The sequence below is a fragment of the Tenrec ecaudatus genome, chromosome 12 (assembly GCF_050624435.1).
Source record: "Tenrec ecaudatus isolate mTenEca1 chromosome 12, mTenEca1.hap1, whole genome shotgun sequence".
Classification (NCBI taxonomy): Eukaryota; Metazoa; Chordata; class Mammalia; order Afrosoricida; family Tenrecidae; genus Tenrec; species Tenrec ecaudatus.
This window is the reverse complement of record NC_134541.1, coordinates 33,469,398-33,490,681: the sequence shown is the minus strand read 5'-3', so window position 1 is coordinate 33,490,681 and position 21,284 is coordinate 33,469,398. Positions and strand designations below refer to the sequence as shown.

Below are 21,284 nucleotides of genomic sequence, written 5' to 3'. Positions count from 1 at the left end.
TCTATTTTAGTGAAAATGTGCAGCCTTGGAAACCTACAGGGGCCATTCTGCTCTGTCCCTCAGTGTTAAGAGTTAGAATTGCCTTGACGGCAGTGAGTTTAGGCCACATTACCAATCTGTTAGGCTGCAAGATGAAGCAGATGTGACCCTGAACACAACTGATTGCTGGTCTGCTGTGGCCGACAGACTCTCCTTTTCCTCTCCTGGTACAGGCTGTTGTTGGTGTCGGTCTTTTCCTGGGTCTGGCATTGCTTTGTTGTATTTGCCTAGATTGCTGCCCCTACCTACAAAGTTCTAATGCCTCCCCTCAGGCCCCCAGGAACCTTTTACAAGAAGGAGTGTGTGCCAGTTTGGGAAGCTGGCGTCAAGTGGTAGACTGTAGGGGAATAGGCATTGGCAAAGCTGGATATAGAGAGCTCCGTTGGCTGGCTGCTGGCTCACATCCGCTTACTCAGTCGTTTTTATGTAACACTTGCCAGATGGTCTTGGAGGTCACTGCTCATCGCGGCTATAAAACCCCCATCTCCCTCACCACTCTGGGCTTTGCCTCAGGAAGTCTGAACTAAAACTCCTTTATTGCATTCTATTTACCAAGGAGTTGCCAGTGTCTTTCTTTGGTCTCTTCGCAACTTAGGGCCAATTTCAAGTTATTGGCTTGTGCTCAGATGGACTAGGACTTATAGCAACCTTATTAATACTTACTATTTCAGGCTTGAAGAGTACAGATGTAAAAGGTGCAATCTCTGTGTTAGTCTGGGTAGACTAGAGAAACAAATTCATGGACACTCACTTGTATAAGAAAGGTTTATATCAAGAGTAATTGAATATTGAGAAAACCTCCCAGCCCAGTTCAGATCAAGTCCATAAGCCCAGTATTAGCCCATATATCCAACTCCAATCCATAACACCTTCAGACTCACAAAACACATGTAATGACAGGAGGATCACAGGCCAGTGGGTGGGAAGTCTTGTGAATCCAGTGGTGGTGTAAGCATCTCAGTGCTGGCAGGGCTTATCCAGCACCCAGGGCTGTATCAGTAGGTCCATGTGGCTTCTCAGCAATGTCTCGCAGAGAGTCAGCCTTGTCTTTAGAGAGTCTCCAAGGGAGTGAGCCAAGAGATAGAAGTATGTCTTCCGCCTCCAAGGAGGAAATCCCAGAGTTCCCAGGATTCTCAGGAGAAAGCCATGCTCACACAGAGGCCTCATTGGCTATGACCCGATTGATAGACTAGACTCCACCCCTTCACTCTTAATCCTCTCAAATCCCAAATTGACACCCGATTATGTAACCACCATGCTCTGTTCTTAAGTTTATCATCTAGTGCAGTGTTTCCCAGAGTGGGCCATACTGTCTCCCTGGGGGCTCTGGAACGATCTAGGAGCCCTACAAAAGCAGACACCCTGACTTTATTCTGGATTATGGGCTATATATGGTATAACTTTTTAATGGCCAGGAGCCCCAAGTAAAAATTTTTTTTTTCCCTGAAAAGGGGTAGTAGGTCAAATAAGTTTGGGAACCTATGATCATTGTGTCAGTTATGAAGATGTAATTCTACTTCTAAATGAAAAAATAAAGGTTTTAAAAATCTTTTATTTTTTAAAAAGTTATGTTTTAAACAGTAGATTGTCATTATAGCCACTGAGGTATTAATAAAATATTGGTGATAGTTTTTTTTTTCATGGAAATAATATCTTACTTAGGCTTTTTTTTGGGAGGGTTGTTTTTAGTAGAGGAAATGTGATCTTTTTTTGTTGCCGTTGAGATCTGGCTATGTGAATATTATAATGTCATTCTGGACACCAGATGTCCCTGAGTGCCAGGGGGAAAACACCTCTCAGTCTTGAGAGCAGTGTGAAGATTGAGGCCGCCCTTCTACCCTTGCCCCTGCTCGCACTAAACCTAGAGACTCGCTTGAGGTGAAGGTTTAGGGTTTCTCCCGTCTTCTTGGAACATGCGTGTGACCCCGGGTGCACACATCAAGTTGTGAATTCCCTTGCATGAGTGATTGCCCTCATTCCCCCAAGAAACCCCAGCTTTTCTCACAGGCCTTTGATGGACTGTTGATATGGACTTCTATCACAATTTTCAATTTTTTGGTGGTTACCATGGGAATGACTCTGAACCTCCCCAACTATTAACAGTCTCGTTTGAATTGCTACCCACTTAATTTCAATATTATATGACAACTCTGCTCTCACATAGCTCATCACCCCAGGCCACTGATTATATCTTTGTACATTATGTGTTCAATAATGGACTTAGAATTTTTTTTCTAAGAGAAAGCAGAAGATAATAGAAACTAGAACAAATTAAAAATGGATCAAAAGGGGAAACAAATGGTAATATGCTAAATTTTAGCCTCATTATATATAGTTCTGTCACCATAATTATCCAAATCATCAGAGAAGCTGGATGATAGGAAGAATTCGGCATCGGAATTCGAGGAAGCCTTATTAGCAGCCTGGGATATGCCGATGACATAACCTTGCTTGCGGGAAGTGAGGAAGACGTGAAGCACGTGATGAAGATCAGGGATTGAAGCCGTCAGTGTGCATTACAACTCAGTGCAAAGAAGACCCGAATCCTCACAACTGGTCCGTTGTGTAACATCATGATAAGTAGAGGAAAGGTTGAAGGTGTCGGGAATTTCGTCTCGATTGGATCCAAATCAATGCTCACAGAGGCAGCAGTCAAAAGATCAAAAGACATATTGCATTGGGTAAATCTGCACAAGACCTCTTTTTTTTTTCTTTTAAAAATCATTTTATTGGGACTCGTACAACTCTTATCACAATCCATCCACCCATCCATCCATCCATCCATCCATCCATCCATCCATCCATCCATCCATCCATCCATCCATGTGTGTCAAGCACAGTTGTATATTTGTTGCCGTCATCATTCTCAAAACATTTGCTTTCTACTTGAGCTCTTGGTATCAGCTCATTTTTCCTTCCCTCCCTCCCTCCCTCCCTCCCTCCCTCCCTCCCTCCCTCCCACTCTCCTCCCTCATGAACCCTTGATAATTTATAAATTATTATTTTGTCATGTCTTAACACTGTTCAACATCTCCCTTCACCCACTTTTCTGTTGTCTGTCCCCCAGGGAGGGGGTTATATGTAGGTCCTTGTAATCGATTCCCCCTTTCTATCCCACCTTCCCTCTACCCTCCCTGAATTGCCACTCACACCACTGGTCCTGAAGGGATCATCTGTCCTGGATTCCCTGTGTTTCCAGTTCTTATCTTTACCAGTGTACATCCTCTGGTCTAGCCAGATTTGTAAGGTAGAATTGGGATAAAAAAAAAAAAAAGAATTTGGATCATGATAGTGGGGGGTGGTGGGGTATGGAAAGCATTTAAGAACTAGAGGAAAGTTGTATGTTTCATTGTTGCTACACTGCACCCTGACTGGTTTGTCTCCCCACGACCCTTCTGTAAGGGGATGTGCGTTGCCTACAGATGGGCTTTGGGTCCTGTGTTAGTCTGGGTAGACTAGAGAAACAAATTCATAAACATGCATATGTATATAAGGGAGAGATTTATATACAAGAGGAATTGAGCATTGAGGAAACATCCCAATTTAGTCCAGTCCAAAGTTGTAAGTCCGATATTAGCCCATATGTCCGACACCAATCCATAAACTCCTTTTCAGACTCACGAAACACATGCAATGACGCCAAATGCAGAACGATCACAGGCCAGTGGCTGCAAAGTCAGTGGTGGTAGAAGCATCAGCGTACGTTTATGTGACATCTCCTCAGGGATGCCTTGTAGGAAGTCAGCCTTGTCAGTAGAGGGTCTCCAAGGGAGTGAACTGAGAGAGATAGTGTCTCACCTCCAAGAAGGGATTACCAGATTTCCCAGGAGAAGGCCACACCCACTTATAAGCCTCATTGGCCATCTCCAGATTGACAGCCTAGACTCCACCCCTACACTGAATCCTTAAATTAATTTAGGTGACTACCACAGGTTCCCACTCCACACTCCCCCTCATTCACAATGATATGATTTTTTTGTTCTTTGATGCCTGATACCTGATCCCATTGACACCGTGATCATACAGGCTGGTGTGCTTCTTTCATGTGGGCTTTGTTGCTTCTCAGCTAGATGGCTGCTTGTTTACCTTCAAGCCTTTAAGACCCCAGATGCTACATCTTTTGATAGCCGGGCACCACCAGCTTTCTCCACTACATTTGCTTATGCACCTGTTTCGTCTTCAGCGATCCTGTTGGGATGGTGAGCATCATGGAATGCCAGTTTAATAGGACAAAGTGTTCTTTCATTGAGGGAGTACTTGAGTGGAGGCCCAATGTCCATCTGCTACCTTAATACTAAACCTATAAATATATGCACATCGATCTATTTCCCCATCCTCATATATAAATATATATACATATGCACATGTATGTATTTAGACCTCTATAAATGCCCTTTGCCTCCTAGTTCTTTCCTCTAGTTCCTCAAAAGACCTCTTTAAGGTGTTGAGAAGCAAGGATGTTACTTTGAGGACTAAGGTGCACCTGGCCCAAGCCATGGTCTTTTCAGTTGCCTCCTATACTTGTGAACGTCAGACACTGGATAAGGAAGATCAAAGAAGAACTGATGCATTTGCACGGTGTTGGTGAAGAATAGTGGAAGTACCATGCACTGCCAAAAGGACGAATAAGTCTGTCTTGGAAGAAGTACAGCTAAAGTACTCCTTAGAGGCAAGGACGATGAGATTTCATCTCACATCCTTTGGACATGTCAGGAGGGACCAGTCCCTGGAGAGGGACATCATGCTTGGTTGAGGGGCAGGGAAAAAGAGGAAGGCTCCCAAGGAGATGGATTGACACAGTGGCTGCAACAATGGGCCCCAAGCACAGGGACAATTGTGAGGGTGGTGCTGGGCTGGGCAGTGTTTCATTCTGTTGTGCTTAAAAGGGTCGCTATGGGTCTGACCCAACTCAATTGCACCTGGCAACAGCAAACATGTCTGCACGCATCTGCTTCCCAATGCACTCTGTCTGAGGGCAAGACTGTTCACATCCCTAGTCAATGAATGGGTCCAAGGAATGCAATGTAGGTTTAGTCTGCAAATGGCTTTTGAACTTCCACCATCAGCCACAGCCTTCGGTAAACTGGGTGCTCAGAATTTAAGCTTTAATAAGCTTTACGTTTTTCGTCTCTGATCTTGGATTTTATTAAATACAATCTTAGGATCCCAGGGGCTGGTGTGTTCCTTCAGGGTGTACTTAGCTATACCTCACTTAGATGTCTACTTGTTTTAAGACAAGTCTTTAAGACTTCAGACACGATTCTTTCTGGTAGCCAGGCATCATCTGATTTTTTTCATTATACTCTGCTGTAGTCCCATGTCATCAGTGATCACTTCATGAGGGCATGTGCTGAGCAGGGCCACATTATAAGAACTAATTGTTCTTAGATTAGGGCTTAAAATTAAGTTAATATAGATCTAAAAGTTAATATAGATCCCTGGTTCACTTTAGAGGTAGAATTATATTTTGTTTAGGTAGAGTTACAAACCAAAAATAGAATGATGCTAGTTTTTATATTTAGTCGTGTAGTTTTATTTACAATAATATTTTCTAGTATCTTTTCATTTCAGCCTAAAAGTTTCCTGTTAACATTTCTTGCAGGACAGTTTGTATGGTAACAAATCCCCTTGGCTTTGCTTATCTGGAAATATTTTAATTTCACCCTCATTTTGGAGATCAGTTTTGACAGCTACATAATTCTTGGTTGACAGGGTTTTTTTTTTCTTTCTTTCAACACTTTAAATATGTCACCCCACTGCCATCTGGACACTGGTTGCTGAAGAAAAATTGGCACTTAATCTTATCGAGAATTCTTTGTGTGTGACAATTTCCTTTTCTATCACTTTAAATATTTTATTTTCTCTTTTTTATGTTTATGTTTGCCTTTTAACATTTTGATTATAATGTGTCTTGGTGTGGATTTCTTTGGGTTTATCTTACTTGGAATTTGATGGATTTATTAGAAGTATAAATTCATGTCTTTCATCAAATATGAGTTTTCATTCATTATTTCTTTATATATAGATTTTCTGTCTCATTCTTTATTCTCTGTCTGTGACTTCCATAGTGCATATGCTGGTCTGCTGGGATTTGTTCATTTTTATTTACTCATTTTTCTTTCTCTTTTGTATGTTGAGTTGTTTCAATGAACTTACTTTCAAGTTGGCTGATTTTTTTCTTCTTTTCGCTCAACTTTGCTGGTGAACTGCTCCAGTGGGATCTGTGTTTCAGAGTGTGGTTCTCTGTTGTACTTTCTGTCAACAGGCTCATTTGGTTCAGACGTTGTTGTCCTCGTTCTCTTTGGGCCTTTGTGTTTCAAAGTTTAAAAAAAAAATCTTTATTATATTCAATGCTTTGACTTTCTCAAGCAATGGTATCTGGTTCTTTTTTTTGTTCCTCTGACTGGGCTATCCTTTCCTATTTATGTGCCGTGTGTGTGTGTATGTGTGAAAATAGGACATTTGAATTCATAGATGGGCACTTTGGAAATCAGCTTCTTTCCCTTCTTCAATGTTTTCTGGCTTTTTTTTTTTTTTTGGTTTCCTTTAAGTAATCTGTTGGTTTACTAACTTTGTAAAAGTTAGTTTCCTGTCTTGGTAACAACAGGCAAGGCCCCTTCTAGTCTGCAGACTGGCTCTGTGGTCCCGTTGGTGGGACACGGCGTCCTCTCTCGCATCAGGCAATTACAGGATTTCCGTTCTCCCTGCACCTGTCTCCTCTTCCTTTCTCTGCTAGGACGGGCACTGCAAGCGTATTTGCTGTCGTATTTTAGTCAGCGAGATGACAGGCTTGGCCAAACGTCCTCCTGCAGAGGAGTGGTCTGCTCCATTCAGAACCAAGGCCAGGCTGTATGCTGGTCATGCAGGCTGCCGCTTCGAGGTAGTACTGACCCGGCCCAGGGGGAATGTGTTCCGGTAACAAAAGGCCACAGCTTTCCTACTGTGTCCTTGCTGCTGCCTTTTCTACTGTTTTCTTCATTAAGCAGGTCCTGGGTGGCTAACAATCTCTGATTATTTAGCACAGTCTGATGCTTCTGCCTGAGGGTGTCTGCTTGTTTTTTATTTTTAATATTCCCATGGAGATGACATGACTGTGATGTGCTTTAGACGCACTCTCAGGAGGGACCGATCCCTGGAGAAGGACTATGCGTGGTAAAGTAGAGAGTAGGCAGAAACGATGCAGACCAGCAGCGCCATGGCTTGACAAAGTGGCTGAGACATTGGACTCCGACTCGCGATGGTTGTGATGGGGCGTGGCCAGGCGGGGCTTGGTTCTACTGTGCAAGGTCACTGCGTTAGAACTGATTCAGTGATTCCTAAACACAAGGGGGGGGGGACACAGTGCGTGGAGCTTCTGGTGAGCTCTCAAGCTCACTCCCATGGCGTCAGTTCCAACTCACTGGAGTTCTACTGGAAAAGGTAGAACTGTCCCTGTGGGTTAAGGAAGTAGGAAGCCTCGTCTTTCTCCACCAGAGCAGCTGTGGTCCGAGCTGGTTGGTGACCTCGCAGACAGTAGCTGATGCATCACCACTGCGCGTCTGGGATCCCTGGTGACATCTAGGGTTAAAAAACACACACAAACCTTCTATGGTAGATACTCTTTATGTCGTTACGTAAGTCTTCATTCCTGGATGTACATTTGGTGGGTGTGATGTAACTTGGCCATTCTTATTTTGGGAGTTCAACATATCACAGAGTTTCCTTGTTGAAAATCATGCAGCGATAACTATTTTGGGTAGAAATATTTTTTCTTTGGGCTTTCTAAAATCTTAGGAGTAATATTCATGATTCAAAGATGGGAACTAGAAAGGAAGAACTCACTTACTAAACCCAGGTGGATGCATATCGTGCAATGAGTTACTCAGTACGGCCTTCTAACCCTAAAAAACCTCCAAAAAGCAAACCAAACCGCACTGCCAGCGAGTCAGCGCTGACTCACAGCCGCTCGCTGTGGGTTTCCGAGACTGTACTGTTTACAGGCGCACAAAGTTCAGTCTTTCTCCCGAGGAGCTGCCGGTGGTTTCAAACTGCCGACCATGTGGACTGCTGCCTAACATGTCACCACGACACCGCCGGGGAGCCTTCCATTCTCCCCGCAGTCCTCCGTGGTGTAATGTGTTGTAAATCCTGCCTCTGTGCCCGTGGCTATGGTGCCATTTGGAAGCAGCTGTCCATCATATTAATGAGGCTGGTTACGATGGGACGTATCTTTACCAGGCACCACCCTTCACACCCTGCCTTGCCTCGGTCAAGGAAGGCCCCTCCTTGAGGGTGTGGTCTCCATCCAATATGCATGGATGTGTCAGCGTAGCTCTCTCTCTCACTCTGGATCTGGCATCTGGATCACCATCATCTGACCTCTGGCTCTTGAGCCAAGTTGATTCGGCAACTTCTAGAGCAGTGGTTCTCAACCTTCTTAATGCCGTGGCCCTTTAATACAGTTCCTCATGTGGTGGTGACCCCCAACCACAAAATTATTTTCGTTGCTACTTCATCACTGTCATTTTGCTACTGCTATGAATTGAGCGACCCCTGTGAGAGGGTCATTTGACCCCCTAAAGGGTTCGAGACCCACAGGTTGAGAACCTCTGTTCTAGAGCTTGCTGAAGGAGCTCTGGTGCCATAGCGAGTTGGGTGCTAACTTCAAGATTAGTGGTTTGATACCACCTGCCACTCCTCGGGAGAAAGATGAGGCTTTCAACTCCTGGAAGGAGCTACAGTCTCAGAAATGCTCAGAGGCAGTTCCGCCCTGTCCTGGAGAGTTCCCAGAGCAGGAATGGTCTTGATGGCAGGGAGGTGGGTTTTACAGCCTGCGGAGACAGCAATTGGTTGTTAGCATTCATTAGCTGATTTGAATTCATAGTCTCCAGACTGATCACTGACTCATAGTTTGAGGACCTACCAGCCCCCTAAACTGTGTGAAGCCATGCCCTTGACCTTGTGTGAATTCTGTGAGCTTTTACAGTGAGCAGGGCACCCACGGCAGGAGGGGAGTCATGAGGGAGGAAGAGTAATTGTGAAGTCAGAGGGGATGGGCTGCTGCAGAAGCTCGGGCAGCGTGGACATGTGAGAAATCAACCCTCACCTCATATCAACGTTGACCGTAGACTCTACAACTTTGGGCAATGATCCGCATAACGTTTCTCTGGAAAGCTGTCGGCAAGGAGTGGCCGGTTTCATTGCTTATAGGGAAGATTGTTACTTCCAAAGGAACAAATGTAAAAGGGATCCTTCAGGACCAGTGGTGACAGTGGCGATAAAGGGAAGGTGATGGGAGGGTGGGGTGGAAAGGGGGAACCGATTAGAAGGATCTACATGTAACCCCCTCCCTGGGGGACAGACAACAGAAGAGTGTGTGAAAGGAGATGTCAGACAGTATAAGATATAACAAAATAATAATAATTTATAAATTATCAAGGGTTCATGAGGGAGTGGGGAGGCGGGGGAAGGGGAAAAATGAGCTGATACCAAGGGCTCAAGTAGAAAGCAAGTGTTTTGAGATGCTGAGGGCAACAAATGTACAAATGTGCTGGACACACACGGATGGATGTTTGGACTGTGATAGAGTTGTATGAGCCCCCAATAAGAGTGATTGGGGGAAAAAAAAGAATGAAGAAGATGTTCTAAAATTGACTGTGGTGGTGATTGCACAATTCTCTTTAAGATATCTAAAACATTAAATTGTATGGTAAGTACATTATGTCAAAATCTTTAGAATTTTAAAAATTGTTTTAAAATTTGTAGACAAATTGTTACCTTTTAATTCAACTTTTTCATAAATGTTTTGAAGCCCCCTCATATGTATTTTGATTGTATTATAAAAACACTTTATTTATGCCCACTGGCAAAAAGGGAGAGTTTCCAATGAGTACAATCTAAACCTTATAAATATTGAACCTCGTGGTGTATTACCTAGTTTAAAAATGGTATTAAAAAAATGCCAACGGTGAAAATGTGAAAGTAATCTAACAATCCAGTAGGTGGCAGTATTACTCTGTCGGTAAACACAGGTGTGGGGGATTCTGAGTTATTTTTTCTCCCTCATTTTTCTGTCGTTCTGATCTTCCTACAAGACCTATATAGGAATAGGGATTGGAGGAAGTTGGTTTATAAAGCTGAACACATGTAAACCCGATGACCCATCCACTGTACTCCTACAAATTTATAAATAGAAAAGCTGACATATTTTTACAGAGAGCCTGTGCAAGAATGCTCACAGCAACTTTATCCTTCGTACAATGGTAAGTAAAAGTCTTTTTTTTTAATTTTAACAATTTATTGGGGCTGATACAATTCTTTTCACAGTTCATACATATACATACATCAATTGTATAAAGCACATCTGTACAGTCTTTGCCCTAATTATTTTTTTCTCTTTTCTTCTTTTACATTTTATTAGGGACTCAAACAACTCTTACCACAATCCATACATATACATACATCAATTGTATAAAGCACATCCATACATTCCCTGCCCCAATCATTCTCAAGGCATTTGCTCTCCACTTAAGCCCCTTGCATCAGGTCCTCTTCCCCCCCCCCCCCCCCCCCCCCCCGGTAAGTAAAAGTCTTGCTACAAACTCATAGGAACCTCTGTGAAAGAGAAACATCAGAATATGAGCCGGCGTTCTTGGCATGGCCTGCATTTGGTCTGCACCCTCTACCCCCAACTGCAGGAGCCCTGGCACATGGTGGTTAGCTCGGGGCTGCTCACTGCCAGGGCAACAGGGAAGCCAGCGCCACTCTGGGGGAGCAAGAGGGGAGTTACTCCCCTCGAGATTTACCTTCTCAGACACTCACAGGGGCAGGACTACAGGGTCACTGTGAGTGGCATTTACTCTGTGGCAGTGTTTTTATTTTTTTAATTTGAACTCCAATTGTTCTTTGAGTTTCAGGGACCAAAAGAGGTCTGAAGGAGGAAAGTCAGGACCGTGGAACGGATAAGTTCCAATTTTCTAATAATTCCCCGGCAACCCTTGCTCCCTTGGGGAATGAGCAAATGCATGGACTTGACTTCATGGCCCTGCCCCCCAGTTTTCAGTGCTTGCTAACTCCTGGCAGAGAGGTCAGCGCCGAAGGTTATGGCGATGGATTTGGGGGGCGCCAGAGGGATAGTCTGGATCGATTTTTCTAAAGGGACACAGAATGCGCACAGCACTGCATATGAATACGGTGTAAGAAAATCGAAAGCTGTATTGGCGAGGAAAGGGTCAGGGAAGCTGCAAGGAGGAATTTATTCCCGTCCCGGGCACCTGCTCGTTCTCGGAAGGTCGCGAGTGCTGTCCGGGAGAATTTATTGGGAGACCTCACCCCATCTAGTGTACAGCCCTAAGCTATAAGGACATTTCAAGGACCACGACGTGAGTCCCTCGAGATGTGAAAGCTGCCCCGTGACGTGGTGCAAATTGCAGCGCAGAATTCTGCAGGGAAGGGCGACAAGATGGGAACACCGCCTCAGGAGCGCCGGGGTCCAGCGGGGAGTGAGGTCGACCAACAACTGCTTCACACGTTGAGATATTTTTAAAGGATCATTTTATTGGCACATACATCACATGCTGTACAATCCGATCATTCAATCACATTAAGAGTTGTACAGACCCTACCACATTCAATTTGGGAACCTTTTGATATTTTTCACGGAGTTTTTTTTTTTTTTTTGTAGCCATCTGTTCCACTTACCATCTTATGTAAAGCACCTGAAACAACAAGCACACACATTTTGTTTTTATCACTTTCATGGTCACTCACATTTCAGCGCCAATGCCACTCCTTCAGAGAGGCTGTCGGCGATGCCTCGTTTAAGGGAGTGCTTCTCCACTAGTGGGGACAAGAGGTGCCTGTCAGTTTTATTTCTTGGTACTTCTCACTCAATTTAATTGGCTTATTTATTCATGAATTTGTTTACTGGTGGAAATAGATTCCTCATTTTAGATATGTTAGTCTGGATAGACTAGAGAGACAAATCCATGGACACACATGTGTATAAGAAAGATATTTATATACATAAGAATTGAACATTGAGAAAACATACCAGCCCAGTACAGTCCAAGGCCATAAGTCCAATATTAGCCTATATGTCCGATACCACTCTAGAAAGCCCTCTTCAGATTCACGCAACACATGCAATGACACTGAAAGCAGGAAGATTACAGGCCAGTGGGTAGAAAGTCTTTGGGTCCAGTAGTGCTGTAAGCATCTCAGTGCTGGCAGGGGTCTCTCTGTGGCTTCTCCAGCTTCAGAAGTCTGGTTGGGTCCATGTGGCTTGTCTTCTGCAATGTCTCCCAGGGAGTAACAGAGAGACAGAGAGAGAGAGGTATCTGCCTCCAAGGAGGAAGTACCAGATTTCCCAGAATTCTTAGGGGAAGGCCATGCCCACACAGAAGCCTGTCTCATTGGCTATCTCCAGATTGCTAGCCTAGACTCCACCCCTACACTGTTAATCCTTAAATTGACACCAGATTAGGTGACCGCCACATCAGGTATTCAGAAAAGTTTGGGATCATGTATCTCTCCCTCCACAAACTAGATGGCAATCCCCTCCCCAGGAGGGTAGTGAGCTTGTCTGTCCTACACTCCAGCTCAGAATCAGCTGCCTGGAAAACTCAGCTTGGGAGAGCTGCAACTGAGAAAGATGGGGGACTGGGGGGTCTGGGCCCACCGGGGTGATGCGCACCTTGATGGAGATTAAGAGACCCCTTAGAAAGGATTGTTCTTTTCTATGCCCACCATAGACTGGCTCCTGTTCTGCTGGCGAGAACATGGCAGGGTTCGTTTTGCTTCTGACAAATGTCTACTAAGAGGGAAAACACAGCCTGGTAATGGGAGACGTACTTCCTCCCTGAGGACCAGGTCATGCACGTGAATGGTCACAGCATGGAGGAGTCAGGAGGACCTGGAGGCTCGCCACACTTCAATGCTCCTGCCACAGTGACTCAAGGGGAAAGCAAGGTGAACGGAGACCCCTGGTCCATGACATCTAGACTATCAGAGGGGTGCACGGGGCCCAACTTGAGAAATTCTGACAGGGAAGAGAGGTCCGGGGTCCAGGCCTAAAGCCTGACATGGCTGGGGTCTGATTGAGGTCAGGGCTCAGTTTGAGACCGGATCAGCATTCAGTGTGGGGTCTGCGCTCAGTCTGGGATTAGGGCTGTCAGGTCAGGAGCAGGGCTCAGTCTGGAGTCAGGGTTTCATCAGGAGTAAGAGCACAGTTTAAGGTCGGAGGTAGACTGGAGAAAAGGCTCAGCTTGGGTTGGGCTGGCTTCAGGTTATCTGGGGCTGGATCACTGCTCAGTTCAGGGTCAGATCTCAGTCCAGGGCCAAGATTAAATCAGGATTTAGCTGTGGTAGGGGCTAAGGCTGATAGTCACAGCTAAGTCTGGCCTCACGGTCAGGACCCAGCCTCATCAGTCATGGCTCCATGTCTTAGCACTGCCTGAGACCAGGGCTAAAATCCAACCTTGTTTCAGTTCTGGTGTGGAGTCTGCTCAGCACTTGGCCTTTGCCTAGGTTTGGGCTTAATCCTCAGCTGGGACAGGGAGCCCTCCGGTGTCAGAGCTCAGTCCTGGAACAAACAGCTGAGTCAACACATCTTTCTACAGCAGCACCAGTAAACCACCCCTTGTGGGCCTAGTCTGCTCTGCTGGCTAGTTTAATAAAGAAAGGGTTGGTTGTTTCTTTGTATTTTATTTTTGAAATCATTTTATTAGGGGCTCTTACAACTCTTATCACAATACATACATACATCAATTATGTCAAGCACATGTGTACATTCATTGCCCTCATCAGTCTCAAAACATTTGCTCTCCACTTAAACCCCAGGCATTAGCTCCTCATTTTTTGCACTCCCTCCCCCCTTCCCCTCTCTCATGAACTCTTGATAATTAAGAAATTATTTTGTCATATCTTGCCCTGTCTGATGTCTCCCTTCACCCACTTTTCTGTTGTCCGTCCCCCAGGGAGAGGGGAGGAGGTCACATGTAGATCCTTGTAATCGTTTCCCCCTTTACAATCCACCCCCCTCATCCCTCCCACTATTGCCACCCACACCCCTGGTCCTGAGGGGATCATCTGCCCTGGATTCCCTGTGTTTCCACTTCCCATCTGCACCAGTGTACATCCTCTGGTCTAGCCAGACTTGCAAGGTAGGATTTGGATCATGATAGTGGGGGAGGAGGAAGCTATAGGAACTAGAGGAAAAGTGTATGTTTCTTCATTGTTACATCGCACCCTGACTGGCTCGTCTCCTCCCCGAGACCCTTCTGTAAGGGGATGTCCAGTGGCCTTTGGGTCTCCACTCCACACACCCCCCATTCACTATATGAATTTTTGTTCTTTGAAGCCTGATACCTGATTCCTTCGACACCTCATGAGCACACAGGCTGGTGTGCTTCTTCCATGTGGGCTTTGTTGCTTGTGAGCTAGATGGCCTCTTGTTTACCTTCAAGCCTTTAAGACCCCAGACGCTGTATCTTTTGATAGCTGGGCACCATCAGCTTTCTTTGCCTCACTTGCTTATGCACCCATTTGTCTTCAGCGATCGTATCAGGGAGGTGAGCACACAATGATATGGAAGTTATAAAGAAAGTTTTATTGCTATCCGTTTTTGCTATGCCCTGCTGAATCACTTCCAACTCATGGTGACCCTGTAGGACAGTCGAATTGCCCCACTGGGATGCCTAGGTTGCAAACTTAATGGAAGCAGATTGTCTGGTCTTTTCTCCCACAGAGCAGCTAGCTGGTGGGTTGTACCCACTGACCTCTTGATTAGCCACAGAGGGCTTTACCCTGGCCTCACCAGAGCCCCTCATCACCATGTAGCCAGGCGGTTTCTTTTTATTACCTACAGTTGCTTTCATGCCACAAGAACAGACCCAGTGGCTGCAACAGACACTCGGTAGCCCACAAAGCCTGAAACATTTACAATCTGACCCTTTACTGAGCAAAGTTTGCCAATTCCTATCCCTGCTTGATGGTGTCAAGAAACCCTGTTAAGGTTCAGATGGAGTTGAAGAGACAAGGGGAGCCCGAATGGAAGCAGTAAGATACCTGAGCCGCAAGTAAAGTCCCGTCAGGTTTCCTCAACCAGCCAACCCTAATGATGACTTGTTTTGGTCCTGGATTCACCTGTTCTGCCCTTTCCCTTTTAGGACATCGCCAGGCTGTCGCTCTCCACCTGAAAGGCAATCCCCACTTGCACATTGGTCTTAGCAGTTTCCAAAATGACCCTTTGGTCTTTGAGTCTCTCCATGCCCCTACCTCGTCCATCCCCAACCATTGGCTGCTGAGGAGCCCTCTGCTTTCAACATGGTTGGAATAATCTCTGGGGTCACTTTTGTTCCATTAAAGTAGTACCTGAACTCAACTATGAGGACCCAATACAAAAGAGCTGTGTGGAAGCTCAGCCACCCACAGGCAACCCTGATCCCCTCAGTGCCCCCCACTCACACCAGGAGACCAGGTTCTCTCCAACGTCCCTTTCTACCGCACGATTCTGAGGAAGTGACTATCTGCTCAGGCCTCCAGCTGCCCCTTAGAGAGGGCCATCCAAAGCAGGCCAAGGTCATGACTTGCTACATGAGCCTGGGTTTTCCAAGTCCACCCCTGGGAGCTCAATCCTGTTGAGTGAGCCCCAAGTTGTGTGAGCCCCTAGAGAGATGCCTTCCTGGTGGATACTAGTCCCTTAGTCTTGGGCACAGGCGCCTCCACCAAACACCGTGTGTGTTCACCAAGCCAGTTAATGTTGAGTTGACTCCTCCTTAAGGCAACCTCCTAGGGATCAGAGTAGAACTGTACTTCAAAGGGATTTCGGTGACTGAGATTTTGCAAGTAGGTCACCCGAGGAGCCTCTGTAAGGACTTTCAGTCAGATGTAGAGCACACTGACCATTTGCACTGCCCTGGTGAGGCCGCTAGCCTCCTGGTTAGTGATCCCGATCCACCAGCTGCCACTAGGGTGAAGGACGAGGCTCTCTGCTCCCGTAAGGATCGGCAATCACAGACCCCCCCACAGGGGCAGCTCCACTCTGCCTGACAGCATCTCACTGAGCTAGGACTGACTCGATGGCAGGGAGCTTAGTTGTGAGGGTCTCCCGAGTGTTTACCTGACCCTCTTCTTGCAAGAGCTACTCCAGACGCGATCTGCAGATGAGCCTGTTGGGTTGCCGTTTCCATAATTTAAATCACATGGCTAATTATAATGCCTTTGGCTGCCTGGGAAATGTTGGGAGTTGAATTCTAAATGCAGTTGTCTGCAGGGCCTGGTGGCCTTTCTTTGGCCTTTGTCCCAGTGGTCCTTGCTCCACTTTGACATGAAAGGCTTGTGCTGTTGAGGATGTCTTGCAGAGTTGACCCCATATAAACTTCAAAGGCATAAAGGGCCAGTGGGCAGAGCTGGGCTGGCTGGGTGAGATCTCTGTGAGCAGAATGAGGTCAGATTTGGGGTTGCAGCTTCTGGGGGACTGGAATCTGGGTCTGGTGGCCCCTGTTCATCTTCAGCTTTTTCCAGGCAGCAGCAAGCAGTCTCTTGGCCTTGGGCCTGCCTCTTCAAGATGAGAAAATCGCCCAATTGCTTTACACCGAATTACTTGCAGGAACGTGACTTTGGTGTCAAACTGACATGGAGTAGATGGCCCAACTCTGCCTCTCACTTGTGGTATAACCTTGGGCTGCAGCTCTTCCGTACTGGAGAACGGAAGTGGTGGGGCTATTAAGGCTTCGGCTCTCACAACTAAAGGTTCTCTCTAAGGGCTTGGGAAAAGCTTCTTGGGTCGGGATGTGGTTGGGGAATTTGAAGAGCAAAGAGAGAAGCGAGGAGTCTGGGTGATCGGCCAGGGGAAGAGTAAGTTGACCGGGGTAGGTCAGCCAAAGGTGGCTGGGTTCCGCCAGCCTCCCAGCAGCAAGAATGAAGAGATGACGGGGGGCAGAGGCTCCCATGGTACTTACATCATCCAGAGTTGACAGAAAGTCTAAGGTTTCCTGAGCCCAGCACCTCGTTTTACAGATGGGAACACTGAGGCTCAGAAGGGAAAGGAACTTGCCACATTCACCAATGGAGGCTGAGGTTGAAGCAGGCCTGAACCCCAAGACTCCTGGCTGTCGTGTGGTAGAAACAAAGGTAGGCAGACGCCATCTCCTCCTCATTCTGTTCCATCACTTGGCTTCGGCCACGTGAATGATCACGAAGCCTTTGATGTCTGGGAAGTGGGGGCTGACAAGGTCCACCTGCAGCTGCCTCGGGCCACTCCTGGAGGGGGTAATGTGGAACTGGACCCAGGCCTTCTCCTGAGGCTCCAGACTGGGCACACTGGGGAAAAGGGACAAGGAAAGAGGAGACTATTAGTCTGCTCTCCTGGTTGGCCTGCAGGCCAGGCCTCCCACAATCTCAAGTTCATACCTCTTGGTTTGACATTCAAACCTGGATACCCTGCTTCCAAATGAATCTTTCCTTCCTCCATTTCCCACTCCTCCCACCCCACCAGGCTAGTCTCATCCCCATACCCTGAATATACCTTAAGATTTCCTTCCTCGATGGAGAGTGAAGGGAACATATCCTGGGCCACCAAGCCCCAAGGACAATATTCCTGCTCAGAGCAGACAATGCACAGAGAGGACCACAGGGCTGGCCCCTCCATGAGACACGATGTCTCTCACTGAACCATAGTGCTGCGGGGGACAACACTGGAGACACAGTGTGGGAATTGTGCCAAATGTGACCCCTTCACACTGGGGTGAAACACCAAGGGTGTGCAACAGAGCAGCAAGTGGAGCAAAGGGATGAAATCCCCGGGGAATATCAAAATAGACTTTGGAGACAGAGTGTGTCACCCCATCAACTGGAAAACACTGCTAAAGGTCAAAAGACAGACCTGGAGCTATTGATAGGCTTTTCCTTTTTTGTCCTTGTTGATATTGTCTTGTTGGTTTTGTCTTCCTTTGTTGGTTTGTTTGGCATTGCCTGGTTTTTGTGCTTACTAATGACTCTGCATGTCCATCTAGCTAAGATAAGTGGGATAAATAATTCCGAGATGAAAACAACAGAACCAACGGTCCCAGGGAGAAATGGGAGAAGGGGAGATGGGAGGAAGGAAGGGGGTGGCAACCAACCCAGGGACAAGGGAACTGTGAGTGAACTAAAATCAATGGAGAGAAGGGTGTAGGATGCCTAATAGGGCTTAATCAAGGGCAATATAGCAGCGAGGAATTACTAAACCTGAATGAAGGCCAAACATGATGGTGGGACAAGAGGAAGGTAAAAGGAAATAGAGGAAAGAACCAGGAGGCAAAGGACATTTATAGAAGTCTAAATACAGGCATGTATGTATGTAAATATATTTATATATAATAAGAGGGAAATAGATCTATGTACTTATATCTATATGCTAAGAATTAAGGTAGCAGTTGGACATTAGACCTCTATTTAAGTACTCCCTCAACAAAAGAATACTTTGTTCTAATAATCTGGCATTCTATGATGCTCACCTCCCTGATATCACTAAAGACAAAATGGGTGCATATGCAAATGTAGTGAAGAAAGCTGGTCATGTCCGGTTATCAAAAGATAAAGCGCCACTCCCAATAAAAGTATTTAATAAAAAAAGTCTCTGGGGTCTTCAAAGCTTGAAGATAAACAAGTGGCCATCTAGCTGAGAAGCAATAAAGCCCACATGAAAGAAGCACACCAGCCTGTGTGATCATGAGATGTCAATGGGTTAAGGTATTGCATCTAAGACCCAGAAGAAAATCATATGAATGCGGGGGAGACGGGGAAAGGAGACCCAAAGCCATCTGTAGACAACTGGACATCCCCTCACAGAGGGGTCACCGGGAAGAGATGAGCCAGTCAGGGTGCAGTATACCAACGATGAAACACACAACTTTTCTCTAGTTCTTTATTGCTTCCCCCACTCTCATGACCTCAATTCTACCTTACAAATCAGATTAGTCCAGAGCATGTACATGGCTACAGATAAGAGCCCAAACACAGGGAATCCAGGATAGATAAGCCCCTCAGGGCCAACAATGACAATAGAGATACCAGGAGGGTAAGGGGAAGGTGGGGGGAGAAATGGAGAATCAATCACAAGAGTCAATAAATATATAACCCCCTCCCAGGGGAACGGAGAACAGAAAAGTGGGTGAAAGCTGACGGAGGACGATGTAAGATATGATAATAATAATAATCATGATAATAATACTCTATAACTTAGCAAGGGCTCATGGGGGAGGGGAGAGGGGGGATGAGGAGCTGATACCAAGGGCTCATGGGGGAGGGGGGAAGGGGGGATGAGGAGCTGGTACCAAGGGCTCATGGGGGAGGGGGGATGAGGAGCTGGTACCAAGGGCTCATGGGGGAGGAAGAGGGGGGGATGAGGAGCTGATACCAAGGGCTCATGAGGAAGAGGGGGGGATGAGGAGCTGGTACTAAGGGCTCATGGGGGAGGAAAAGGGGGGGATGAGAAGCTGATACCAAGGGCTCATGGGGGAGGAAGAGGGGGGGGGATGAGGAGCTGATACCAAGGGCTCATGGGGGAGGGGGGAGGGGGGATGAGGAGCTGATACCAAGGGCTCATGGGGGAGGGGGGAGGGGGGATGAGGAGCTGATACCAAGGGCTCATGGGGGAGGAAGAGGGGAGATGAGGAGCTGATACCAAGGGCTCATGGGGGAGGGGGGAGGGGGGATGAGAAGCTGATACCAAGGGCTCATGGGGGAGGAAGAGGGGGGATGAGGAGCTGATACCAAGGGCTCATGAGGGAGGAAGAGGGGGGGGAATGAGGAGCTGATACCAAGGGCTCATGAGGTAGGAAGAGGGGGGGGGGAATGAGGAGCTGATACTAAGGGCTCATGGGGGAGGAAGAGGGGGGGATGAGGAGCTGATACCAAGGGCTCATGAGGGAGGAAGAGGGGGGGAATGAGGAGCTGATACCAAGGGCTCATGAGGGAGGAAGAGGGCGGGGGATGAGGAGCTGATACCAAGGGCTCAAGTAGAAAGAAAATGCTTTGAAAATGATGATGGCAACATATGTACAAATGTACTTGACACAATGGGTGAATGTATGGATTGTGATAAGAGATGTAAGAGCCCCAATAAAAGTATTTAATAATAATATAAAAGATTTCCCTCCTCACTGAGGTCACTCCATCCAACCCAAGGTCTGAGCCCATCCTTCTGTTTATTGAATCTGTACTATTCTCATTTGATGGGCCTGTCAGAGCCCTTCTCCAGCAGACTCTGTCTGGTTCACCTTGGCATTCTCAGCAACTGACGGTGGCCCAGAGTAGGGTTAGTATGACCAAGAACAATCTGAGTGAGTGAATGAATGAAAGAAAAATGAATGATTGAAAGTGAATAAAGGAAGGAATAGATAGATACACACGGATGCCTGAGTGAAGGAGTAACGTGTGGAGGAATGGTGAGAGGACGGAATTGATGAATGAACACGTCCAAACTGAGTAGACGAGTAGATGAATGAGTAAGTGGATACATGAGTAAATCAGCGGATGGATGGATGGATGGCTGGAAGAGTGAGCAAATGGGAGAGACTGAGGGGATGCATAAGTAAATAGATGTGATCAGTTCTGTGATTTAGAGAGTGATTGAATGAGATCATGAACACACGAATGGGGGCGGATGCGTGTGGGAAGCTGGCTCCTGGGGTCTAGAAGCCTCCTTCTACTCCTCCACCCTGGCAGCTTCTCTCTGGCCCATCCCATGAAGGAAGGAGGAAGGAAGGAAGGAAGGAAGGAAAGAAGGAAGGAAAGAAGGAAGGAAAGAAGGAAGGAAGGAAGGAAAGAAGGAAGGAAGGAAGGAAAGAAGGAAGGAAAGAAGGAAGGAAGGAAAGAAGGAAGGAAGGAAAGAAGGAAGGAAGGAGGAAGGAAGGAAGGAAAGAAGGAAGGAAGAAGGAAGGAAGGAAGGAAGGAAGGAAGGAAGGTACTTACTCAATGCTGAGCTGTCCCTGGAGCAGGCCACTGCCCTCCACCATCAGCACACAGTCCTTCACTCTCTCCAAGAGGGGGTTGACCACCATCACTTCCACCACAACGGCCACCCCAACCACAGCGGGGCCCAGCACCTGCAGGGGCAATACCCATGAGTCACCCTCTTCCCTCACATTGCACTCTCAGGGAACCTGTGGTCCTCACCGGCTCAGAAAATGGGGACATTTGCGCCTTACCTCCACCTACCCCTATGTTCATCATCATGACCAAGCCCCTGCCTTCATAGGACTCCTCCCACCCTTGAGAACTGA

The 21,284-nt window shown here is 46.7% G+C and overlaps 1 protein-coding gene across 1 annotated transcript in view; it reads right to left on the bottom strand.

Annotated features, from left to right (window-relative positions):
* Positions 1-17,186: 17,186 nt before the first annotated feature.
* The window catches only part of TGM6 (transglutaminase 6), a 63,572-nt gene continuing 59,474 nt past the window's right edge, over positions 17,187-21,284 (bottom strand). Inside the window, exons 12-13 of the mRNA XM_075527966.1 lie at positions 20,974-21,107; positions 17,187-17,340 (exon numbers count right to left, since the gene is read on the bottom strand). Of these exons, the coding sequence (XP_075384081.1) occupies positions 17,187-17,340; positions 20,974-21,107 (288 nt within the window). The remainder of the gene's footprint in view (positions 17,341-20,973; positions 21,108-21,284) is intronic.